Source organism: Limulus polyphemus, unplaced genomic scaffold, assembly GCF_000517525.1.
Source record: "Limulus polyphemus unplaced genomic scaffold, Limulus_polyphemus-2.1.2 Scaffold4924, whole genome shotgun sequence".
Taxonomy (NCBI): domain Eukaryota; kingdom Metazoa; phylum Arthropoda; class Merostomata; order Xiphosura; family Limulidae; genus Limulus; species Limulus polyphemus.
This window is the reverse complement of record NW_013670534.1, coordinates 43004-70477: the sequence shown is the minus strand read 5'-3', so window position 1 is coordinate 70477 and position 27474 is coordinate 43004. Positions and strand designations below refer to the sequence as shown.

Below are 27474 nucleotides of genomic sequence, written 5' to 3'. Positions count from 1 at the left end.
ATATATATATATATAGAATAGGCAGATTTTGTTAAACAAGACCGATGTCTGTAGGTTTACTTTCTTCTTAGAATTCTTCTCAAGAAGTCGATAAGCCGTCTTAACGTTGTTAGAACAACGGGTAAAAGTTGTAGATAGTGATGAGTTGGCCGACGCGCCATCTAGTTCCCACGAGCTAGATACCCCCCCCTGCTTACCTACACCTATAAATATCCACCAACAGTAATTACAATTCACACAACATTCAGCCTTGATAATGGATGCAGAACGCATTCGAAATGCGTCGGGCAACTCATCACTATCTACAACTTTTACCCGTTGTTCTAACAACGTTAAGACGGCTTATCGACTTCTTGAGAAGAATTCTAAGAAGAAAGTAAACCTACAGACATCGGTCTTGTTTAACAAAATCTGCCTACTTGTTAAGCATTGAACAAAAATCTACATACATTCTAAAATACTTCAATTAAGCATGCCTAGAACATCAAATATGTAATATTACTGAACTTAATATGCTCACATTTCATACTCAGATCTGCACATTAGTAATGATGAATTCAAATTAACTTTAAACATTTGTTATAATTCAAAACAAATGTATTTAATTATAACTTTAATACAATTTTCTTGTTTTACTAGGACACTAATTTCCTGCGTAATTCCACTCTTCAGTCATGTATGCTCTACAACAGGAAATAAATTAAAAAATCTAAACACTCTAAGAACAAATAATATCAAATATAAGTTAATAATGGCAGAAGTGTTTGTAACTTCAACTGTACCATTTTTTAAATGTGTGCATATAACCATACCATTTTTCAAATCATGTACACCACAAGGTATTTATTCAGTAAACTGTTTACATATTATAAACAATTGGCTGAAATAAGAAAAGGAGAAATTAACATTTATTTTATATCTAAAAATTAAAAAAGTCACTGTAAGTTAAATACTTTTATCAAAGATGGAAAGAAAGTATTAGTCTGATGAGGCAGATGAAAGAAGTGAACCAGAATGCTGTTAGCAGCTTGGATGACTGCAAGACAGTGATGCAGTACTCAGACTGGTTTGCTCATCAACAAGGGGTGGTTTAACAGAACACATCTTCCAGTTCAGCCACAAAAAATAACTTAAATCAGTTGTATGATGGACAGTTTTGGATAATTAATCCTAATTTTGCAAATTAATGCACTCAAACACCTCAGTAATGTAAACACTGTAAATAACACTGAATGCATCTTCACATATTATATTAGAATCAAACAAGGATTGTGCAAAAATAAATATAAAATGAAACTATATAATGAAATAAATGTATTACTGTAGATTTATAAATGTTATAGTTGATAGTATTCTTGAAAGTATGAAATAATTTACAAAGGCATTACTATTTAAATAAACTTGCATTACAAACTATGTTGATTTTTTTTTGGCAATGAATATAAATTTGTTGACTTTTTACAATAGGCTTGTTCATCAGATATATTTTTTATATACAGTGCATCAGATTGCAGGATTTTACACCAAGATTTTTATTTTATTATTTCTGGGGGTAGGCATGCTCCCAAACCCCATAGCAATGAGTTAATTGTACAATCTTACTATTTAAAGCTTCTTTACTTTTATAAGACATACACGATTGAAGAGTGAGATTACCCATGAAACCATTATTCTAGTGAAACAAGAAAATCAGAATAAAGTTATGACCCAAAATACATTTGAGTAAAATACATTTTTTTTTCTATATTTAAACAACATACGTGTGTGTCATCTACTTCATGTTTTTTATTGGTTTTTTTAATATACAAGTCAAATTTCATGAAAATACATATGGTAAATTCAGATTTATAGTAAACTTTACTATGTCAATGGACCAATGCCTTACACATGGAGTTGACTGTAAAAACAAGTTTTTAATTAAGTTTTTCTTCAAAATATCTGTCTGCATATCTCTAAATCCTTTCCTAAGTCAATTTGAGTGCAAGGTGATTTTCATGTTAAGAATAAAAATACATTTTTTTCTTACAATTTTCATATTTCATTTGTATGACCTCTAGAAGATTTTTTTAACTGATAAAACTTTATATTTCATCTGTTATTTTATCTTCCCTAACACTAATTATAGTAAAATGAAAATATGAAATAAAAGAATTAAACTTTTTTCTTTTTCCTCCGAGTGCAACATTTTGCTAAATTGTTGGTCTTTTTATTGTTACAGTTTCAACTGTTATTATTTCCATTTCTGTTTTCTTTCAACTTTATGCTTTTATGTACTTTGGACCATCATCTTCAATTAAAAGCAATAAATCACAGTGAAAGCCTGTTAGCCATCTGGTGTAAACACCACAATCACAGTGTGTGACCCACACGATCTTTGCAAGTGCAAGTCATAATTGTGTTTAGCCTGACTTTTTTCACAAAGTTAGTTGTTCAAATAAAAAATTAATATATGTTTTAAATAAGTATCTTAAAACACAAAATTATAAACTAAACAGAATAGAATGTCCCAAAAAGACCATAGTTTGACTGACTTTCTAACAAAGTTATAAATATGTTAAAAAATTCCATTAGGTGCTTGAAGTTGAACAACAATGATCAAAGATAAAGAAAGTGAGGCCAACTTTCTACACCAAAATGAAACAACAGTAAAAAAGGTATTTTTAGAGGAAAAAATTATATTTCAGTTGGTTATAAACTTGTCCATTAAATAATGGTATAGATAACTTCTTTGAAAGCTATGATACTGATAAGATGGAAGGTATGTCATTACCTATAGTTTGTGTCTCTAATTGATTGGACACTGAAACCCATATGAGGGAGAATTCAGAGCACAACACAGAGAGGTGAAGATTGATAATTCATTTAAATATTTTAGCTTGAAATTAAAACTTAAATAATATAAAAAGTTTAATTATAAACTGTGCTTTGATGCCAAGTTTATTGACATACATTGATAATGAAGTTTAATTAAATTTTGAACGTAACTTTGTAAAAGGTCATGACATGCACACTTTGAGTGTTATGTGCATAAGTTCAAATGTTTTTTCAACCAAAGTGTAAAAATGCTGAAATTACTGTATATTTTTAAATTACTATTTATCCCTTGATTACATTAATGCATCAATGTCATTACTACTTATGCAGAATATGAGAACACTTAATTACATAGTGAGTAGATTTAGGGTCTGATTGAAACAACTTGTCATATTTCACAATAAGAAATACTTAGAAATGAATGTGGGCTCCCTTGCATTGATACAGCCTTTACATTTTTGGGTCATACTTCTGATTTGTAGATGGACAATGTTCCTACTCTTCAATCAGTACAATGTCAAGCATTAAAGTACATGGCATACAAAGAGGTCCCACAGATGTCCTATGAAATTCAGATTACAAATCCTTGCTGGCAACTACATGACATCTATGCTTTCTTACTTATGATAATACAACACATTTCTGGCAAAAAACAGACTGAGCATTCTCTTGCAGAGAACAAAGATTGGTCCAATTACACATACAAAAGGTCTTGCAACTGAAATCAAAACCACTCCATCATACCCTCAAGCAGTAAATCTAATCCTTGAAGACACAGTATGTCTATTGATCCATACTTTTGCTTCCCACACTATAACTGTACTGAAACAGCCATATTCAATGATGTTGTATTAAGCAGGCATACATATTACTCACTTCTATCTTCCTAGGTACAATGAAGTTGATCATCAGTTGGATACTCTCATTGTAAATGGTGTTACTAGTTGTAATTTCAATAATATCTCACGAGGTTTGGCCAGCTAAGAAGATTTAGGTTTGTTCTAAATTCATATATTATTTTGTAGTTGTTGTTATGCTTTACATATTTAGCTTACTTTTGATACTACGTTTTTAATAACTCTTAGAAGCATGAAATCTTGTTTGATCTGTAAAGAGTATAGGCACCCAATAGTGTTCTGACAATTTTGGTGATCTGTGTAGTGCTGTGAGTGGGGATCTTATTTTAAGCGAGACTCTTCAAATCTGCTCCTTACCGCTTGGTTGCTTAAAGTCTCTGAATGGTTGACAAGAATTCATAATGGCCATACTGCACAGAGTAGTCATCACATAGTATAATTGTTCATTTATGACCTTGTTTAGGCTAGTGTACAGACCAGTTATCTGATAGTGTTCATAACTTTCCCACTATAGAGTTGGATGCACCAAAATGTTTATCTGCTTTCCAACATCTGAACAACTTTGTAAGTTCATATTCTCATAAAAGTCTCCACCTATCACTACAAGGTAAACTGTGATACAATTATACCAACAGAATATGCAAAAGTTAAGCAACACCAATTTGTCAAAAATGGGCAGATTTTAAAAATGTGCTAAACCATTTGCACAACCTCAAAAAGGGAAAGTCAAATGTCCACAAAACAATATTGCATTCAGACATAATTTTTCAAATGTTAAATATCTTTTCTTATTGAAGTGTATCTGCATACATACTTTTTACACACACGATGTTTTTTAATCTTCTAGGTGTGAAGAACAATATACATTGAGATATGACTATAGTTTCATATGTAAAAATCTACAAAACAGGAATATCATACCACTTGTCATGATCAGTATACCCGTACAAAGATTGAGTATGTTATATTAAAACAATTTTAGAGCCTCACTATGTCATTACAGTCCATGTTACCACATCCATTTATGCTATATCTGATGACTGTATCCTGACAAGAGCCTTGTAGCATAGTTTCCTTGCAAAAGCCTCCATCCTAGGCTATCATGTCCAAAGCACACCACTCTTCCCTACAGGCTTTCCATAATTCATCTACTGAGGATCATAGCTCCCCAGCACCCACTTAAACTGTTTATACCAAAACCCATAGGCACAGCATCCAGCTATATTACCAGTATGACTCTGAATGAATACCCATTTCATTCTCCTACTACTTGAGATAAGCAACTGCTTAAATGAAGATGACTTGGAGTCAACTTGTGTACTGGTGAATTGTGTCCCTTTTCCAGGTACAGATTCTTCTTGATTTGTTTTATACTTTTGTCTAGAACATGTGGACAGCCTTTTCCACTGACTTTCGTGTTTGTGGCTTCTTACCCATTACAAGACTCCACATTTTGCTTACCATGGCTAAGTTATGACTTGTTCAGGTATCTTTTTTGATGGTCCTGGTTATCCAAGTTGATCTATATTCCTAGATTTTCCAATGTCATTAAGTACTACAGATATTCCTCTTCTTGGAAATTCTAAGTCACATCTTTATGATCTGAGTGTATGAAAAATTGTAAAAAATTTGTATTTAAAAAAATTAGGAAGTAGGGATAGGAGCACCAAAACGTAAGGAAATAAGACAGGAATAGGCAGGATAACATTAAAACACTTGTTTTTGTAGCTATCATTCCAACCATTCCTACCGTATGTGCTTTTTGTAGCTTCGTAATTGTTTTAATTAAGTAAAAGGTGTATATAGCTAAATTTCTCTGTTGTAAACAGCAACCAAGTATATATACATGTATGTAATCAAATTACATGAACCTAACAAAATCCATGACATCATAAGGAAGGTATTTGATGTTGGAAGTGAGACAGGAAGCTCCAATAGTCATACTTTGCTTATGGGAGACATTATAGCTATTTGACTGGTAAGGGATGAAGCCAAAAGAATAGTATCAAAACTGCTGATTTTTGAAATTTTAAAATTTGTTGAGTATTTTAAAAAGAATTATCTACTTATAAAACACAATTCAAGCCTATAATTGGATCAAAGTTCAAAGTAAAACATGAAGTAGGAATGGGGGGAATTATGGCTACACCCACTTTGAGGTTGCACCATGTCAAAAATCGCCAATTGTTGTAATGTTACCCTACTTACTAATTTATTTAGTTACAAATTTTTTACACATGTCTCATAGCTGTTTTGGTACTAAGTCTCAAAAGTGACTGGGCTCTAGGCCTATCCTTCCTGTAGCTTTTATTGGTGCTAAGTCTCAAGATTGACTTGGCTCTTGGCCTATCCTTCTTGTAGCTTTTCTTAGAGCTATATCTTGACATTTTCTGACTTTTGCTGATATTTTTGCTATAGTTTTTTTTCCATCTAGCTAGGGTGGCAGCTTTTTCTTTGGCTGGATTAATGGCTAAGGCTTGTTTTGCATATTCAACATTACTGTTCCTATCCTTATCTCTATTCTTGCGGTAATGCTTTCTACGAATTGCATTGTCCAACATAGAACCCTTGAATGAGATGTACAAAACTGAAAACTTCCACTTTCAAAGGTTAGATCTTAGTTAGAACCTAGATCTAAAGAATCTATGCAGGCCACGTTTTTTTTATCTTGCTGATACAGCTGCAGGCTAACCACATAGTGCGCACGCATAAACAATTGTGCACTCGAGATATGAGGGTAGGTTGTTACTTGGCAACTCAGAGAATGTACTCATAATCACACACTAATATGGCTGCTAATGTATTGTTAGCTCATTAGTAGTGTTGCAAAATGGTTAGTTATTACCAAGGTTATAAGAGAAACACTTATAGCCAAGGTAGCGTAATTCAATCAAGTGCATTTATATTTGCACAAGGTGAAGGCAGGTGAGAACTATGCCCTTCCAACAATGTTAGTCAGTCAGATTGTTAAATTGTGGTTTTGTGACATTTTTGTTTTTACTCTACCAACTTTCTCAAGTGCTTTGGTGGCTTGTTACTCTGTAGTTGGTTTGTTTACATGGTGTTTATAGTGTGTTTAAGATTTTAATTTGCATTGCACATCTGGCCCATTCCTACTATAAGTACTCATGTACTTATGATATTCTGCTTCAGAAAGGACTATTACATACCCTTCCCAAAAGTGATCACACTACATACAAAACAAAAAACAATGTAAAAATGCAGATGTGATACATTCCGTTCTACCACAACTTTATATCAGCTATGGTTTTCATGTGACCTGCTGATTTGTATAGTGAAAATTGTTTTGATATAATGTACTCAAACTCTTGTATAACAAGATTGACCAATATTTTTTTATCAAACTTGTTTTGTAAAATATTAAGATTAATTAAGTTCGTCATAAGATGACCACATACAGGAGGCCCTGATCAAGTTACAGAAGTTGTAAAGCATACTCATTGTCAATCCAAATCATAAGTACTACAATTTCTTAACTACAGAGCTCCCAGAAGTGTCATCCTCCTACTGCTAACCTTTAAAATAATAGCTAAATTTGAAAATTACAGGCTGAAATTCAAGGTTTTTTAGCACAATCTCTTTTGCAGTGGTTCTTTTGATAATCAAACAAGTTCTATAGAGCCAAATATGAATATATATATTTCAAACACATTTTCCCCCCACCTTCTATTTAATAATTGAGGATAATCTTTCTTACCTTGTAATTTAGTATATTTGTGGATCACTTGCCAAAATGAGCATCTGTTTCAGGGAACATGTATGATAGCTACAACTAAGAACTGAATTTTAAATTTCAAATGAAGAACAATTTTTTTTTTCTGTAAAAACAGGCTATTACAGGTTCTTTGAGAAATTATACAGGTTTTAAATGTTTCTGAAAAAAAAGAACATTTGCAGGGAGGCCTGTAACTATTCATCATTATATTTTACTTGATTGTCATATGGAGATTTATATTATGAAACCATTCTAGAAAATAGCTTTTTTTGTCACTGCAAATACCAAACAGCAAAAATTCCTTCTGGACAAATATTATCACAAAATAAATTTAAAATTTTCTATAGAATGCAGTTACACTTGTAGTGTTTTGATATTCTTACCATCACAGTTAAGAAACAATGTAGCATCAAGACTATATTCTGCCATTTCCTTATCTTCATCATGAGCAAGTGTGTAGAACCCATGTTTCCACTGGTGTACTTGCATACGACATTTAGGATCACAAGTTCTTTTAGAATGACCACTGGAACCCTGTCCTGGACTGCTATCATGTTTAACTTTGGTATCAACAACTTCTGAAGTAGTACAAGGGGTATAACTAGCTTCCTTCTCTTCTACATCACTAAAAGCTTTAGTATTTCCATCAATGCTCTCTGTGTCACTGTCTCCATAAGCTAATAGTTCATGAAGTGTTAGACCAGTCATGTTGGCTAGAGTAAGAAACATTGCTTCTGATTGGAATACTTTTAGACACTGCTGGACTACAGATGGTAAGGATAATATGTTCACATCTTCATAGTTTCTACAAAAAAATTTTTGGCAAACATTAAAAAAAGATTGAAAATGCAAATGTGTTAAAAAGTAATTACAAATTTTTCATTCTATGAAATCATTATAAATTAACCCTTTCGCAATGCTTTTAAATGCTTTTCTGCACAAGTCACTGTGTTACATTCAAAACTTAAACACCTTTACTATCAATGTATGTAAATGAAATTAATATCATAATGTGTACCATGATTTGAAGTTTTATTTTATCCAAGTTTTATGTCCTTTCTTTCAAAATAAACCTTTATAAAATTACTTAAACTTCAGATATATTGTCACATGACCAATGAGCTATTAAAATTCTCTACTTTAGCATTCTGTATCTTCATTAATACAATAGTAGTTGAGTAGAGGTACATCTAGACAATAAGTTGCTTACATAATCTTTTGACTCGCTCATTTCGGAGTACTCTAAGTGAATACAGTTGAAATAAGTAATAAATTTTTTCAACCCCTGATAGGTGCCATGACCACCTTCAACAAATTTCTTTGATCTTTATAGCTTACATGTAGATGTGTACATAACATTTGTATAGTCATTAGTTTGTTTGTTTGTTTTGAATTTTGCACAAAGCTACACGAGGGCTATCTGTGCTAGCCGTCCCTAATTTAGCAGTGTAAGACTAGAAGGAAGGCAGCTAGTCATCATCACCCACTGCCAACTCTTGGGCTACTCTTTTACCAACGAATAGTGAGATTGACAATCAAATTATAACACCCCCCCACGGCTGAAAGGGCGAGCATGTTTGGTGGGACAGGGATCCGAACCCATAGTCATTAGAAAGAGGTCATTTTACATTGTCAACTAATAAAAGTTATTTTCAAATTGGTATGCAGTTGTTGTCATAGATTATTTGAAATTGACTATAGAACGGTTGGCTGTTTGATGGATTATAGCATTTACGGTTGTTTCTTACCTAAATATGTTATAGTTAGAGATACAGTTTAAATTGTATTTAGGTTTCACTGTTATATTTTAGTTAATTATATATTAGTTATGTTTTAAAATGCATAATTAAAAGGTTTAAACATTTTTTAAATGTACATCATACTTTGTTTGTGATATTACGTGCTGAACGAAAAATTTGCTGAACTGCTATATGTCTCCCAAAGAAACTGTAACATGCCTCGAAGGCACTGTTGATTTGTGTTGAGATGAATAATAAGTGGTAAAGGACAAGAAAGGAAAATAAAACATCAAAAGTTAACTGTATGTGAAAAGGAAAAGGGCTGAAATTATAAATTTAACAAAAGGAAAATCTTTAAAGATATTCTACAAAAAAATTAAAAGGTATGTATTTTGTTTTCTAATTTTAATTATTTCGTTGCACTGTACAATGATGATAATAGCTAGTTAGTAATCTGGTAGAGAAAATGAAAAATAAAATGCAAACATTTACCTTGATAAAACTTTGATATACTTTTAAGAGGTTCTACAAATTATGCAAATCAAATATGAAAACAATAAGATAATGTGCACTCCATGTCCTTCTTGTGGCTCCTTTCTGGCCAGCTCACCCGTGGTTTCTGTCCCTTCTCCAGGAACTAAACCCATTACTTCTCCCTTTCTCTCAGTCCCTCCTCTGGCAACCTCACTCAGGGGTGCTTCATCCCTCTATTCCTACACTCCAGCTTCATATGTGACTTTTATCCAATCCCTTGCAAGGGGTTTGGGACTCTCCACAAGTGTTGATTTCCTGTTGTCTCACTCTGTCTGTTTCTCACTCACATCTGTGTATCAATCTGAGTGGAGAATATTCTGTTGTTAGTCTATCCATCATGGATTATCCCCTTCCTCAAATATTTGAATTTTTACCTAGTTGTTTGACATGAATATCTCCATTTCAACCATTGCAGGCTATATTTCGTTTTTCCCATGTTTACTTCTCCAGTTATTTCCCTTTTATTTTGGTCTATGTGTCTCCATCAACCTCCTCATACCACTCAATTGCTAGACTGAAATCTAAATGTTTTTTCCATGCTCTTTTCCTTCCTCCCTTCAAACCACAAGCCTCATGTTCCTTAAAGATGTATTACCTTCTTCTTTTGGCTTGTGAATGTTGCTGGTTGGAGCTGTTTGCCAACAACATTCCACACATTTTTTACCACAAAACACATGTCCTTTTATATCTCGACTGTGCATTCCTTCCTATGCCTGCAAAGGAGATTTTGCCTTCATCCCTTTCTTCCCGCTCTGATCCCAATTGTCTCCTATGTCTGGTCTGAGCTTTAAGGTGTTACGTGTCACACATAGCACCTTTCCATGGCTTTCACTCACTTTCTCCTGAATTTTGCCAATTGTTCTGTGCCTCATCCCATCAGATCTGTCACCTACTTAAGTCCTTGGCTGCTCATTTCTGTTATTCTTTGGACAGTTTGACAGTTTCCTTCTCAGCCACATATCCCCCCCCCCATCCCACGGACTGGAATTGAACTTCCATGTTGCATTTCCAACTTCCTGACATTGTCCAGATGTATATTCTCAGGATTTCTTGCTGCAGGTTGTGTTGGATTTGCACACATGATGGTTTAGGTACTCAGAACAGAGGATCTTCTTCCCTTCCGATTCCTAGGCCTGATGTGAATGATTGAGGATTCTCTTCTTACCATGGACTGGTGTTGACCTCCTGTTTGCAGTCCAATGCACTCTAGCCATTCTACACGCACTCTTCTTCCTTAAGGATTTGGGGTTGTTACCTTGTTACACCCTTTGATTGTGACACCACACCTGTTGGCTCCACATGGGCGAAGAGTATACCTGGTTTAGATGTGGTGCAGTTTCTCATGTGTGTGTTTCCTCTCCATAGAGAGGGCTCACCCCATGAGTGCTCTTCAGATGCTTGTGAAGGGTGCTCATTTAGGTAAATGTGAGTAGAGGTAAGTAATGGCGTCGGAAGTTAATATCTTCCTGCACTGAAATATATTTCCGATAGCTACTTATCTCCTTATTCAACTACCTAGAAGGAGACAGCTGCAAATGGGTTTGCCGCACTTCTATTTGTGGAAACTTTCACATGCTAATTTGCATGCTTAAATGCAGCTGAACCACATGGTAGACACGTGGAATTAGGTGGGAGTTTCAAGGCTAGTGGCTAGCAAAAATTTTAACACTAGAGGTCGGTGAAATCCAGAATAGTTGTAACTGTGAGAAGAGGAATCTATCACAAATATATTTTCAGTGTAGGAAAATATCAACTTCTCAAAGCACCAACTGTAACATTGTATTGCTAAATGACATTTTTAACTGGCTCTTTTTATATTCAATCTGAAACACAAAGAATCTCTTATCAACTGGCATCTTTTGCTATGTCAAGTTCAGGCTATTATTGAGGCATAATATGGTCAGATGGTCCAACTCAATATTAATTGATTCTTATTAGAACACCAGTATGAATATAAGAACCCTTTATTCCCCTTTTTTTCATATGTTAAGATATTTTTCTTGGTTATTATTGATATTTCAAGGATATTTTTTACAGTACCAGAAAACCATGAGAATGTTAAGCATACTCACATACAAATATCTTTAAATAAACATACAATACAACTCTCAGTATGCTTTGATGTAAATATACATTTAAACTCAGTCATATTTTAACAATGAAACACAAACAATTTATTCTCGTTATTTATATTTTAGTATTAAGTTTATATTTACCTTTTATTTGCTGGTCCTTTCTGATTCCATTTTAAATTGGAGTCTCTCAAAGCTTGAGCAACTAGCTCGTATTTATCTTCCTGTGAGTAATTCAGAAATTTTAAACATCAGCCAACTGGGGTAACAATTAAATCTCAACAATATTTTTCTTTCGTTGAAAAGTTCAAGCCAATTTACTGTAAAACAATTTATACTGCAAAAATGGTGTCTCATAGCACCAAAAACATTAAACCCCCTTTTTTTTTTGTATTTCAAGATCAGTATTTTGTGACTCATAGACATATTTACAGAGAAATTATTGTGAATGCTGTCATCAGGTAATATAGTGTTTCCAAAATATTTTGTGCTTTAGTCCATGTAACAACATAAATTTTTTATGTCTTTCCATACGGGGACAATCAGTGTGCCTGACTTTGTAACCACAAAATAAACATGAGAGTTTCTATACTACAACTTTTAATATGCTTTGTTTATTTTTGTGTAGCTTTCAGTAAACATTACAAGTCTTTTGTATACAGAAAAAATCAGATTTTCTAATTAAGTATTTATACCAACAATTTGTCGGTGAATATATGGAGTCATAGAGTTTACTGCTCCAAGTGAAAAGTAATTTACATGTTAAGATTAAAAATACTTTTCTTCATCTGAGAATTTTCATATTTCATTTCTGCAACCTCAAAAATCTCCTAACTAAATTTCAAAATTTATTTTTCAGTAAAACTTTATATTTTATCTGTTATTTTTTCTACCCTAACTTCATATGGACTCGGTCAATTTGCCCAACCATATAATCACCATAAAAAACAACAACAAAATAAATCTAAACTATTCTTTTTTTCTTTCTAAAATGAATGCAGATCATTACAAAAAGCTACAATTGTTTATCCTAAATAGCTTAAGGCTCATAACAGTCTACATCTGTTTCTGCTTAATATATTGTTTTATTGCCCTTTGAACCATGTCTAAGTAATAATTCCACCATATAAGTTGTAAATTACTCAGCAAATGCATAGTTCACATTACTATAATTGAATGACATAATGCATGAACTGCTTGTGAAGAATTTTTACTATTACTATTTTTTTGCATTACCTACCCTAAGAAGTTTCACATTTTTACATTTTAGTTACTTTTATAACCATATATAAAGAATATACAAGGAAAAACAAAAAAATATAGTACTTATCTTTGACCTCTTTTTTTTTCTGTTGGTTGGTTGCCAATAAAATTTAAGCTTACTTTTTTTAATATAATGATGGTACTAATATACTAAATTTTATTTACTTAAATAATGCACCTACAAACACAAAATAATAACAACTACAAAGCAAAAAATGTCCTATAACTATTATAACTTAATTGACTTTCTAACTAGGACAAGAGTGGCTTAAATTAATTCTCTTTGCTGCTTGATCTGAACACCAAGGGATAAACTTTCAATCTGAAGACAAAATTGACAATCCTATGTCTTGAAAGCAACCTAGCATTGCACGTCATTCAGTAGAATTTCTGTTGGTTGTAAATGATATAGTATAAATGTGAGAAAGAATTATTGGCAATTTCTGAAAGAAAGTATGGGCATGGCAAGTGGGTCTGATTTTCTAGTTTATTGCTCTTATAGATAAACAAGATTGAAGGCTATAAAAAAATCATGCTCTGCCTTAGTAATATCTACATTATAATGAGTAATTTATTAACTTTCAAAATTTGTAGTGCATACTGGAGGGATTTACACATTTTGATAAAAAAATTAGAAAAAAACGACCTTTACACTAATCAAAAAAAAAAATCCAAAAATGAACAAAGATATATACATAGATAACTAAACCACCATGATTCCATTTGAAAAACAACACATCATACCAATACACTTCACACTATTACTTTCAGTTTAACATTTATGTACTCTGGAGTATCACACAGTCTTGCAATTTGTTTTTAACACTACTTATTAACTTTTTATCCTTTCTACATATTATTGTTTCTAAGCAACTTCTATTTTCTGTCTGTGTTTTTTTTTTCAGCTAATCATAAAACATATTGTAATTCTCATATAAAAGTAATATATGTCATAAGATAGTATAGCTGTATAGTTAGTATTATAACTATACTATAATATTAGAACAATAATGAAACAATTATGACAATTTATACATTGTTAGACACACATTACAGCAGACTCGAGAAACAGAACATTACAAGCAGTTTTATAATATTCTAATATCAAACAGTTGTGTATATTAACCCTGGTGAAGCTGCAAAATGCGTAATTTATTAAATTTAGTACTTCAGAAAAGGGTGGTAAGTAAATTAGAGAAGGAGTAAGACCCAACTTACAAATGTCACGATTCTCATACTAAGGGAGATTGAAGTTTTTAAAAATATTTCTTTATAAATTAATACAATATAATGTATATAATATAAAAACTTGATTTATTAACTATGTTTTGATGTCAAATATATTTGTATACATTGATAATAAAGTAGTTTAATGACATTTTTAATGTAACTCTTAAAAGGTCGTGACATGCACACTTTGACCTACCTGTAGCAAGAGGGTTAAAGACCATTTTCTCAGTATATTTTAGTTTAATTGAAGAATAAACTATTCTTATCACTAATTTAGAAATACAAAAACCATGTATCTTTAATTTCTTTATATTTAACAAATTTTGTCTGTAATATAAATTTCATACGCATCTTTAAGTTTAATATTAAACATTTTACCTGTAAAAACCCTTGAAGTTCTATCTCTGAGCTGGTTTGAAATTTTTTCTGTATTTGCATTTGAGTTTCTTCTTCAAGATAGGTTGGGTTAATCCAAGCTCTCAACACTCTTTCCTGGAAAGTTATAAATTATACAATGAAGATCTAATGCTTAACCTTAAGAAACCAGTCAGTTTATATAAAATAAAGCAAAAGTTATAATTTTCCAATACTGAAAATATATTTCCGATAGGCACTTAACTCACCTAAAAAAATAGCTAGTCTCGTTCAGCGCTGACCTCTATATGCAAATATTTTTTTTTTCACATGTTACAAGCCTTGAGCTCCTACATACCTTGCAATGGACTGATTCAAATGCATCTCGCATAGAAATCATCATGCGACACACTCTCCTGATGCATGTGGAAGCACCAATTTTCAGTGGTGAGGAAGGGCAGGAAGTGTGAAGGGAGGTAAGTGCACATTGGAAATATATTTTAAATATAGGAAAATCATAACTTCTGATACAGTACATTATACATTACCTTCTCTGACATAAATAACTAGAATCCCACATTGAATAAAATCAAGGGATAGCATAAGAGAAAGAACCATATTAATCTGCAAGTACCTCCACTGTAACCAACAACAAAGATTATAATTGAGTGAAGAAATAAAGACACCTGTAATACGTTGATTGGTTCAGCTATAAATCCAAAACCCTGCCACTGGGAACCCACATTTATGTGGGGGTAGGACGAGAGATCCCAATCGAAGGGGTGAACTGTAATTTTAATGGCTCACTCCAATTATACATAGTGGGGAACATCTCGTTATCTACACTGGCAGAATACCACTGCCCTACTCTCAAGTGAATGGTTTTATCATTATATGCATACCTAATCCTTATCACATTCAGGACTATGCCTCTATGGTCCACCACCCCAATGTCTTGGAACTGGAAAGTGGTACGAACTCCCATGCTCCACTGGAAGAAGAAAAAGGAGGAAGAAATTGTGGTGGACAGACAACACCTGAGACAGTGTAACAGGTGACCAGAAAACCCTATTTTGAAAAGCAGACCACACCCAATTTATTCAATCTAAGACATGGTAGGGATTGGCAGCTATCCCCTTCTGTTTAGCCCAAAAAATACATGGAAGAGTAGTATGGTCTGGGATGGGCATATTAACTCTTTCAGCATGGGCTCAGTCTCTGGGATCAACCTTGTAACCATTTTGTGCTTATTATAGTTTCATGCTATAACTTTTAAATTAATAAGCATATGTTCATGAAATTTAGCAGATTATCAATAAACATTACAAGGCTTTCATATGCAAAATATCAGATTTTTTTATTAAGTCTTAAGGTTTGTTAAGTAATGTTTTTCTCGTGCCTTTTTTCACATGTTGCCTAACCAACATGCAAAGTAGTATTACTTTAAGATTAAAAATACTTTTATGCATCAAAAATTTTTCAAATTTCATCTGCGAAATCTTTATAGCATCCAGATAGTTATCAAACGTTTCTTAAGAAAAAACTTTATATTTTATCTGTTATTTTCACTAACAATTCTCTGTACGAGTTCAGTCAATTTGACCAATCTCGTAACCACCATAAAAATTAGGAAATGAACATAAATTATACCTTTTTGTTCTAGAATGACTACAAATTATAACATGAAAACACAAATGGTTAGACTAAATAGCTCATAACATTATACATTTATATATATTTATTATATTGACCTTTCAGCCATGCCTGGCTAACAATACAGAAGTTACAATGACGCAGTGCACGTGCACTATTGTTACTGTATCCAATAATATAAAACTGACCTTGATACTTTACAAAGTGACCTGTCCTGGCTGTGTTTTAGTGGACTAGTATTATATAAAATACAGTCAGTATAAAATACAAACAATTATTTCTTCTAGTTACAACCTTTGTACTCCTTTGTTGCTTGTCGTAGGTTGCTAAGCCCTATAAAATTTCGCACGTGGAGGATGTGAAATGGAAAAGATATTGGTTAGGTACAAGGAATGACCTCTCTAATTGATTAACCAAGCCCCCACGAGCTACCTCTAGGAGGAGCCAATGAGTGGACTCCTGTTTGGAATGAGCTAACAGAAGCCAGTTGTCACGTAATGATGAAAGAGAAATCCTAGAGTATGTAAGTGTTGGACGAAAGCCTTGACCACCCGACAACAGAAATATGGGGACAAAGCAAGCATGAAGAGCAGAGTGCAAAATTGATAAGCTACCCCGTGATGAACGAACCGAAGATAGCATTCCTACTAACAAGATATCGTGATATGCAGGTAAGCATTCACGACATCTACCTTGGTCATCCACAAACCCAGAGAAAAAGACCACTTGAGAATGAGAAAAGACTATTGTAAATCGGGGTAGAACTAAAAATTGATTGAGGTGGGACAAATGAATCATAGGCCGCCAGTCACTGCTTTTCTTGGGAACTACAAACAGCCTGGAATAAAAACCTGGAGAAGGATAATTGACAGGTTTGATGGCCTGCTGGGATAAAAGATCTTGTACCACCTTGGACAGACACTGACTTTTGGTAGGATCCTGAGGCAATGGAAAAGAAATGGGTATCTGAGATAACGAATGAGGGGAATGAAATTGTATGCCAAGTCCCTCAGATAAAACCTGAATAACCCACAGATCTGTAGCAAATCGTCGACAAACAGGAAAAAATTGGACAAGTGAGCCCCCACTGGACCGAAAATCACTGGATAGTCACCAGTACCATTGGCAACATATCCATCTGCATCAAATAAAATGATGAAATGAAGAATCTCTGAAGGGAGGAACAGGTAAAGGCTGAGAAGAAGCTGAACAGGAAACACTAACAGGGGCATGTCTAGGCTCAGAATGCGACAAACGATCCACCACATGGGATTCCAAAATCTCAGGAATATTACCAAGTACATACTGCTAAAGAAAAGGGGCCAAATGTAAGTCCCAGAGATAGAGAGGCAGTAAATGAACCGGTACAAGGCTGCATCTCTCCCCACGAGATCCCAATAACAGAGAATCCACGTGTGGAAGGCTAGAGCCAAAGAAGACAAGTGTGTCAACATGGAGGTAATCAGGGAGAGTTAATCTCTTGAAAAACCCTCAGGATCTCTGTGGATCGCCTCGGAAAGGAGGTGAATAGTAGATAAGTACCATAGGAGAGTTGACAGAGTATGATGAAGGCGGGAAGATTGGGTGTGGGAAAAACAAACAGGATTATTAGGGTCTGCCCCCAAACAGGCAAAATCGATTCTAGCTGTTAAGGGTTGAGAAGTGGATATTAAGCCTGATAGTAAGCCAAGGCAAACTGATCTGAAGCCCATGGAGGGTGAGGCATGTTTGCATCCTTAACCATCTGAGAAACAAAATGCTCAGCATGGACCCTAATATCTGGGGAAGGGGTAAAAACCAAATACTGAGAGAAGGAGGTATCGTGTAACAAAGGAGGATGGGAATGATAAGAAATTGAGGAAATGGATGGGATAGAACATACCTGAAAAATCATGCCTAAAAAAGCCATATTAGGTCTAGCTGATTCCCCAGTAGGGGCATAGGAAGACAAGGATATTACAACTTAGCTAACTATAACTATATTATATCCAGCAAACAACTGCTACCAAGGAACAAAATTCTGATCCTGTTAAAATTTGTGTAAAAACTAATTCTAGTACATACAGACAATCTAAGTAGTTTTAGAATAATATGATTTATATAAGCAGCTAATATTTCAGGGGTTTTTAATTAAAAAGTAGAGTTCTCCTGTAGTTTTAGCTTTAATGTACTAACCATCATATTACTGCCTTGTTTTTTTATATTAATCACTTCCAGTACAGTTACATATTATACCACATTAAATAATTTTATATGTCACAATATTTAGGTGTAAAGAACTGACCAAAAACAATGGTTGAAGTCATCAATTTCCTAAATACAATACATAGGATACCCCAGGAGTAATAAGTGGGATTAACTGCAGTACTGGTTGTATTTATTTTACATTTTTGAGTGCTACTCATATGTATTAGAAACCTCATAACCAATAAAGCAATTTGGTGCACAAACAGTTTTGAAAATGCTTTTAACTCTTTCGACACGGGCTCAGTTCCTGGGACCGACCTCGTTATAGTTTATATACTAATAACTTTTAATATTTTAAGTGTATCTTTACAAAATTTTGAAGAATTATAGTAAACATTAGAAACCTTTTGCACACAAAAATCAGATTTTTACTTAAATTTGTCCATGAAAATATTGATTCTTTTTTTTTTAACTAGTCCGAGTGCAAAGTGATTTTCATATTAAAATTAAAAATACTTTTCATCACCTAAAAAATCTCAAATTTCATTTGTGTAATCCCTAAAACCTACTAAATGCATTTTCACTAAATCCTTATAGTTTTTATGTTATTTTCTCTACCCAATCTCAAAACGGTATCGGTCAATTCAACCAACCTCGTAACCACCAAAAAAAAGTCGAAATAAACCTAAATTAACCTTCTTTTCTTTCTAGAATGACTTCAAATTGTAACCTGAAAATACAATCGTGTGACAAGTGGGTGTGGCAGGAGGGGTCTGATTTTCTATTGAATAGCTCTGTAACCAAACAAAATTGAAGTTTATAAAAATTATGGTCTGTTTCAGTGATAATGGTTTTATAGTGTATTTTACGTTTAATTTCGTACATTTTCGAGGGGTGATGGATAAAATAGGGATGATGACATGCTAAGACAAAATTTGTCACGTGTGTTGCACTAGTAGAATTTCAGGATTTTTTAATATATATCCTTGTAGAATTAAGAACTTAAAACTTGTATACTATTAAAATATGGATTATTAGCTAAGATTTTATGCTATTACAATTGGTATAACATAAAGAAAAAGTAGTTTAAAACTTTGAATGTAAGACACTAAAACATTGTGTAATGCGCAGTAAAGGGTACCCAGGCCGATAGCGTTAAATATCACTTTGTATTCACAGCAATTCTTAGCTTAATATTTACACTAATAGTTTATACAATATCAAAAATTTTCATTTGTTTTGTTTTCAATTCTACTTTTTTGAAACAATATTTAATTCTTTCCTTTATCCTCAAACCTACATATAAAATAGTTAAAAAATGAACACTTGTAGTAAATATTCTGTTACACCGGAAAAAAAAATCCTTCCTGTTAGTTTTAACAATTATATAACAGTGAAAGCACTTCCTTTACCTTACCTTACTTACTAAAAAAATGGGAGAAATAATTCAGTAATCACTACTACTTGATTTTTAGGCATTTGTTTCCCAGAGAAACATGTACAGCATGAATGTTTTTCCAAGAGAAACGTATTTCATGTATGCTTTATTTTCCTAGAAAAACATGTACTTCACACATACTTTATCTTTCCAAAGAAAAAACTTTTCTACTACATTATAATTCGTATGTTTAGTTTTACACCTTCTAAGCCCATTACAGAGGTGCTGTTGTGTTTCAAGTTAGCCCAGTTACACTTTGAAATCCTTCTCAAGACGAACCTTGCCTTGGCAGTTTTTTAAGGCATAGTTTGCATCACAGATAGTCTTAAAAAAATATTTACTTCAACAAAACCTGGTGTACATAATTCCCTCAGAGGCTCAATAACAGGAGTTGGTCGAACTATAGAAGGTCCATGAAACCAACCACTAATGGACAGCCGAGTTTTATCTTCTGATAATATTTCTGCCACCTACAAGAAAAAAATATTTAGCTTTGCAGAACTTGAACACAAATTGAAATATTAATAATGTTGTTGTCATTTTTGTCAGATAACATACAAACATATTTATTAACAAATCAATATAATTTAGTAACTTGTACCTATTTTATTAGTTCTGGTATTTTTAAGTTTTAATAGATATTATTTTAAAAAATACGTCAGTACAAAATAAGAAACTGAAGTTAGCATTTTCATTATGTAATTGTTCAACAAAGAAGTGACAAAAATTCTATTAATTTCCATATATGTTACAATTTATGTATCAGCTTTATCACTCAAAATACCCAAGAAAGCTGGAGATAAAATAACGTATTTCAAAATCGTAATTATCAATTTATCATGAAATATATCTTTCTAATTTAATTGTTTTAGGGATTTTGAAATTGGTTTAAAGATTCTATTCTATTAAAATTAAAATGCATGAAAGCAGTTAGAAAGTAATTATCTTAAGAATGACAACTACAAATTTCCTCAACCACTATTAGGTGGGATTGTTGAGAATTCAGTTTAAATATCTCTCCTTAATGTATAATTCTCAAAATTTCACACTATTTACCTGATGAAAAGACTGATGAGTTACTTCAAAAAACACAAACTTATTCCATGCTGGTAACAAAGATTTAACAATCTTGCATGGCTGCCCATTACCTAAATAAAGTTAATTATAGCATTACATGAACAATTTGACAAAATTATAAAAAAAAATACATTCAATTCACTTCATTAACTTTTATGGAGAAATGAAATATACGACAGCTTGAATTAGATTTAAAGAATAAAATAATGACTGAAATAAATAACTACTGAATGCAATGAAAGATAATTTACCATAATAACAACAAGGCTTTTAAGATATACCTTGCATAGTTATACTTTATTGTTTAACTTTTTACCACTTCCACTAATTGTAAAATACAATAACTACTCACTGTCTGAATTAAAGAGATCAAGAGTACCACCATCCGATTTTGTCCATGGTGGTACTAAATATAAAATGTAAGCTATTCGCCTTTCTTCCAACTCGTCATCATGACAAAGCAGAACATCTAGAGAAAGAAAATGTTTTATATATATACAGAAGTTTTCCACTTGGGGGTATTCTATTCCTAATTAATTGAAAAAATAGCAATTGAATAAAAGGTAAAAATATGTAGATTCTGTGACAAAATTTTTGTCTAATTAAATATCAAAAACTCAGTTGAACGTCTGGTCATGTAAACACAACTTCATTAACATTTACAATTATTTAAATATATTAAACAATAATTTTGATAAACTGGATTTTTAAGTTCTATAGTTTGTAAAGCTTTTTATTCCACTTTTTTCCTGAGAAAAAGCCTTTGAAAAATTTCATTCATTAGTTCTAAACAATGTTAAAACAAAGAGCAAATACAAAAATCAATAAATAAGGCTCAGACAATTAAAAAATAGATATCATATACCTATCAACACCTTTACATGTGCTGCCAAAGATGAATATTAGTTAACAAACATATATGAAATGTATACTGGAATAAGCATACAGCAATAAAAAGTTTATATTTATTATAAGTGCATTAAAACAAGTTATCAAACTTACCAGTATACTGGTATTTTGAACAAAATATGTTTATCGAGTTGTTGAGAGGAATATCTGTAACTTCTTTCACCCACTCCAAGGTGTTTTCAGAAAGTAGTTTTCTGTTGACATAAATCAATACATGTACAGCTTCTACCAGATTGTAAGTACATAGGTTTTACATCAGAACTAAAAATCAATTCATTTTCACTACTTTACATTTAATGGTTTAACACTTAATAAAGATTGGATTGTCTTAACTTTTTTTCTACAAGGAAATAATTACATTACTTAATAATAACTCTCAGCAACAGTTACTACATATGCATAAATATATTTAAATGCACTTAAGAAAATACACCACTATCTACAAAACACTGCAGTGTGTCTGCATATCATATCTTAAGAGGGTTGTATTATATAATATGCAAGGTTAAAATCAAACCTTCAGAAGCAATATTTTCGAAATTTTTCTGTGATGTCCTAAAATCTACATGTATATGCTTTATTGTAAAATAGCAGTGAACTTAATTAATAACAGAACTTTAATATATTTCTAGTTTGTTAAAATCCTTATTGTTGTTAGTGTAACATTTCTCACCTTACAGCTTTAAGTATGTTCACAATGAACTTAATATATACAAATATCATTTACATTTATTGTTGTGATGTGACATTTGATTTTACTGATATATATTTTTGTCATTAAGTATGGCTATAGTTGAAGCATTTAATGAAGCTAGTTGTGATGATGTACAATTTGTAGGATGGAAAAGAAATTGGAGGTTATTCTGAGTAGAGGCAATAGTTAAAGATAAGGGTAAATTGTGGGAAGTGGTGGCACAACTTTAAAAGGTACTTAGCTTTTGCAGCAAAGGATACAGCAGTTAATAAGAACTTTCAGGAAGTTGGTTTGATATGAATTTTATGCAAAGCTACACGAGGGCTATTTACACTAGCCGTCCCTAATTTAGCAGTGAAAGACTAGAGGGAAGGCAGTTAGTCATCACCACCCACCATCACATTAAAATTCCCCCATGGCTGAAAGGGCGAGCATGTTTGGTGGGATGGAGTTTCGACTTTCAGGAAGTTAAAAACAGTACTAATATAGTTGATATTAATGGATTTACTAATATTGAAAAGGTTCTATTAATAACAGATGTCAGGTTTATGTTTGTGTTGGTAAGGAACTAGGGTAGGAAAGGATAGCAAAAGTGACAGATAAGGATAGAAATATAAACATAAAGATGTTATATTTATAAGTGACTAACAGAGTACCCGGCATTGCTAGGATGAAAATAGCTTTAAATATCCTGAGTTGTTTTGATTAAATCAACCATATTAATGATGATTTTTTTGCAAAAATATCAAACTGATTTCTTTATCTAACTAAATATTTTGATTAAAATAAAAAAAAAATAACGTGTGAAAAAAATAAAAATTTGCTCAAGCTATTTGAATCAAAGCGAAACTGGGTACATTGCTCTTGCTTCTTGCTTATGCTTTACATGACATTTCAAGTTTCCACAACAAAAGTCCATACCTTTTGGTGTTCTGATTTCTGCTGTGTGGTTAAATGTCATTTGCAGCATATTCTGACTTTATTATCTTTTCATCTAATAAAGAATTGATTTATTCTTTTCTCATTGCACACAATTTAAATGAAAACTTGCCAATACCAAACATTTTTGTAAAGTCACCATGTAGCTGATTTTTGCAAGTACAAGCAAAGCAAAACATATGGCTGAAGCAAACCTATTTAGTTGAGGAAGTGTGAGCGCACGTTCGAGAGAAAGCACAAGCCTTTTTCAGTTAAGGGGAGTTATAGAGTAGGCATGTATGTGTAGAAGAAAGAGAGAGGAGGAAAAGAGCACAAATGAAGGCTCTATGAAGTTGTTAAATCATTTTAACACATAATTGATCATGGATAGAATGATTAGAAAATCCTCATACAGAGAAGAAATGTAAATAATAGCCATCTTGATCACACATCACCAAAAACACCCAGCCTTTTCAATTTGAAACCAATTAGTCATACTGTTTGCTAAAAATTGCTATATTGGTCACTTTGGCCTCATGCAGTTTGTAGCTTTAAAGATGTGGCTATGCATAAGGAACAGACCCAAAGAGAGAGTGATTTGTGCTTATATATATACGTTCTTTAGTATGGCATATGGATAGGATGTTCTGTGGGGCAAATATGGAAAAAAGAATGAGATTACGCTATCCAGGAGTGGAGTATATAACTGATGGTGCAAGTGATGTAGTAACTGGTGCTAGCAGTGATATGTTCTTTGTAGTGCACATAAGGCCTAATGATGTAGGGAAGAGAAAGTCAATGGAGCTAACTATTAAGTACAAGGCATCGATAAAGACATTCAAAGAAAGGGGCCATAATAACTTAATTCTGTCAGGGATGCTATGAAGAATTAATTGGAGGGATGGAATTATAAGTAGGTCATGAGGGCTAAATGCTAGGCTTAAGTTGATATGTAAGAACGAGCAGGATCGTTTATATTTAAATAGGGTAGAGGTAGCTTTAAACAAGCACTAGAAAGTATTGTGGGCCAAAATCTATATAAGTAATATGCTTCCATTTGTCTGGAACTTTTCTTGCAAATTTCTCGATCAAATGCTACAAATCTCATATCATTAGAAAGACCTTTGTCTGAGAAGTCCAGATTACATTTTGGCTTTTCAATTCAGAATCCTCTTACCTGTTTCTTGCTCAATCAAATTTTTCAATACAACAATTACAGTACACAATGGCATGTTATTGTTCTCACACGACAACTGGTTTCAATTTCAACTTCAAGTTATATTTTTACAAATTATTTCACATAAACAACACTTAACCCACATGTAATTTCCTATAAAAAATTAACATTACACAACCATATGCTTATTACTTTGTGGACACATCTTCAGACATTTCTGCATATTCAGCCAAGTTTGCCTTCACTAAAATGTTACATTTACTTTACTTAACAATAATTTAGCTTTGGATTGTTTCACAGACTGCTATAAACACCTTCTAGCTACTTTTTCTTTACTATGCATTTTAATCTTCATTTTTGTGAGTTTATTTTTGTTTTAACTCATAAGACCGTGTGATACTCTGAATGCTCATAACTGTTTTATACTCTGTACATTACTATAAATACCATTACTTTACTTTATTGTTTATTTTACATGTAGTTTTATTAAATAAAGTTATGTCTACATGATTTTGTTTGTCTGACCTCGTAAAATGTTTTCAAATAGACCAAGATTTATCAATCTAACACATAATGCATTGCAAGAAAGCATAGTTTAAATGGCACATGTGAAAATGATAGAATAAGGAGCATTCAAGTGAAGGGCATGAAAACTACCACAAATGTTTTGCAGGTCATGACTAGTAATGATGAAAAAATAGAATGTAGAGAAAAGTATAGTATAAGAACAAAGTAATAAAATAGTTTTGATGGTATACTGTTATTATTGTCATGCTAAAAGTATAAGAAATAAAGTGGACAACTTTAGGTCACTGGTCAGAACAAGAGGATTTTGATGTAATGAGAATAACAAAAGTCTGGTTAAATGTAGACAATTGTGATGACAGAAATTTCTTTGAAATACAGGGTTAGAAGTTGTTTAATAGGGATAGAGTACTAAAAAGATGGGGATTTTTGCTATATATGTAAAATGTGAGTTACATCCTGTTCAATTTTTTGTTAGAAGTTATAAGGGAAGACCACCAGAAGAATATGATATAATTAATGAAAAAACTCTACAGTAGGGTAAATAACTAAGCTGTTTGAGTCAATCATGAAGGAGACAGGCTTTTAGAAACTGTTCAGAATGGTTTTATTCACCAACTGTAAGGGAATCTACAAGGAATAATACTATTTTAGAATTATTGTTAACTTTTAATACACATTTGGTTGGGAAAGTGGAGATTGGGGAACGCTTGGGTGTAAGTGGTTGGTCATTACTCAATTAGATTTGATGTTTTGCTGCACATTTGGTTCCAAATTTTAAAAAAATATTAAAGGGATGAAAGAAGAATTATCTGCTGTGAATTGGACAACTGAATTAACTGGAGATACTGATCAAATTTGGATAATTTTTAAAAATAAATTCTTATATATTCAAGATAGGCATAATCCTTACAGAAGAAATAGGATGGTTGCAAGTTAAAAACAAAGTTAGCTTACAAATGGTATAAAGGATAAAATTACAGGAAAGCATTATAAAAAAATTTAAGTTGACTACAATGATGGGAGATTTGGAGGATTATAGAAAAATCAAGAAAATTGGTAAATAGAAAATTTGAAATAAAAAAATCAGTATAAAAAAAGGTTGGCTGAAAATATAAAAATTAATAGTAAGGATTTTTTTAAGTATATCATGGGAAAACAAATGTTAGGATGGAGTATGAACAATACATGAAATCTAATATCTGATGATTACAGGATGGCCGAGTTATTAAATTTTACTTTTTTTCTTAAATTTTTACTAATGAAGATTTAAGTAGCATTCCTCATCCTGAACAGTTGCTAGATGAAAACAAGATTGAACAATATTATCACATTAATTGAGCTTGTAAAAAAAAACTGAATTTTAGATAATGATAAAGCTTCTCAACCAGAAAATATTGACCCACAGGTTTTGAAGGAGGATCAGGACTGGATATGTAAGCAACTGGTTACTATTTTTTCAAAGTTCTTGAATAGCGAGTAGGTGCCAAAAGATTGGCAATTGGCTAATGTTACACCTCTTTTCAAGGGAAGTGTTAAAAATTGTTCCAGTCTTACATCAGTGGTAGAAAATTTTTTGAAAGTCTGATAAAAGATGTTTTGCAAAGTAATTTAATAGTTTAAAATTTTGTTGGATAGTCAGCAAGGTTTTACTCTTGAAAAATCTTGACTTCCTAATCTTTTGACAATCTTTGAAGAGGTTACTGTTTATGTAGATGAGGGTATGTGTGTGCATTTGGATTTTCAGAAAGCATTTAACAAGGTGTGACATAAAATACTTGTTATAAAAGATATCTCTGTAAGTGTGGAGGTTATGTTGGCTCATTTGATAGAAAAATAGCTGTATGAAAGAAAGGGTTGTTATAAATGCAGTTCAGTCAAGCTGGATTCAAGCCACAAGTGGTGTACCTCACAGCTTAGTATTAGGACCTTTGCTATTTTTGATTTACATCAATGACATACATGAAGAAATGGTCAATAAATGAATTTAAACTTGCTGATGATATTAAAGTTTTGAGTGTTGCTAGTTAGGAGGGGGATGCTACTGCTTTACAATAGGATTTGGTTTACTTGGTTAGTTTGCAAATAAGTGGCAGATGGCTTTTGATTATAATAAATACAAGGTTACTGTTCGAAGTTCGAAGAAGACCACGACATATTTTGGTCTATCTGTGGATACGGAGATGGCTCAGGAGTCCTGTCCGAGCCAAGAAGCCTCGACCACATTCCCGGCATATGTGGCTTGGTGTCCCGTTCTGAGTCGACCGCACCCGATCCTTCCGAACTGCACGCTTCCC

At 32.6% G+C, this 27474-nt stretch overlaps 1 protein-coding gene across 2 annotated transcripts in view; it reads right to left on the bottom strand.

The window, feature by feature from the left end:
* The window catches only part of LOC106471868 (prolyl 3-hydroxylase OGFOD1-like), a 72073-nt gene that overhangs the window by 2104 nt on the left and 42495 nt on the right, over window positions 1-27474 (bottom strand). For both annotated transcript variants that reach the window (XM_013932492.2, XM_013932493.2), the window contains exons 5-11: window positions 21957-22057; window positions 21307-21423; window positions 20934-21025; window positions 20219-20347; window positions 14624-14737; window positions 11897-11976; window positions 7791-8212 (exon numbers count right to left, since the gene is read on the bottom strand). In XM_013932492.2, coding sequence (XP_013787946.1) covers window positions 7791-8212; window positions 11897-11976; window positions 14624-14737; window positions 20219-20347; window positions 20934-21025; window positions 21307-21423; window positions 21957-22057 — 1055 coding nt within the window. The remainder of the gene's footprint in view (window positions 1-7790; window positions 8213-11896; window positions 11977-14623; window positions 14738-20218; window positions 20348-20933; window positions 21026-21306; window positions 21424-21956; window positions 22058-27474) is intronic.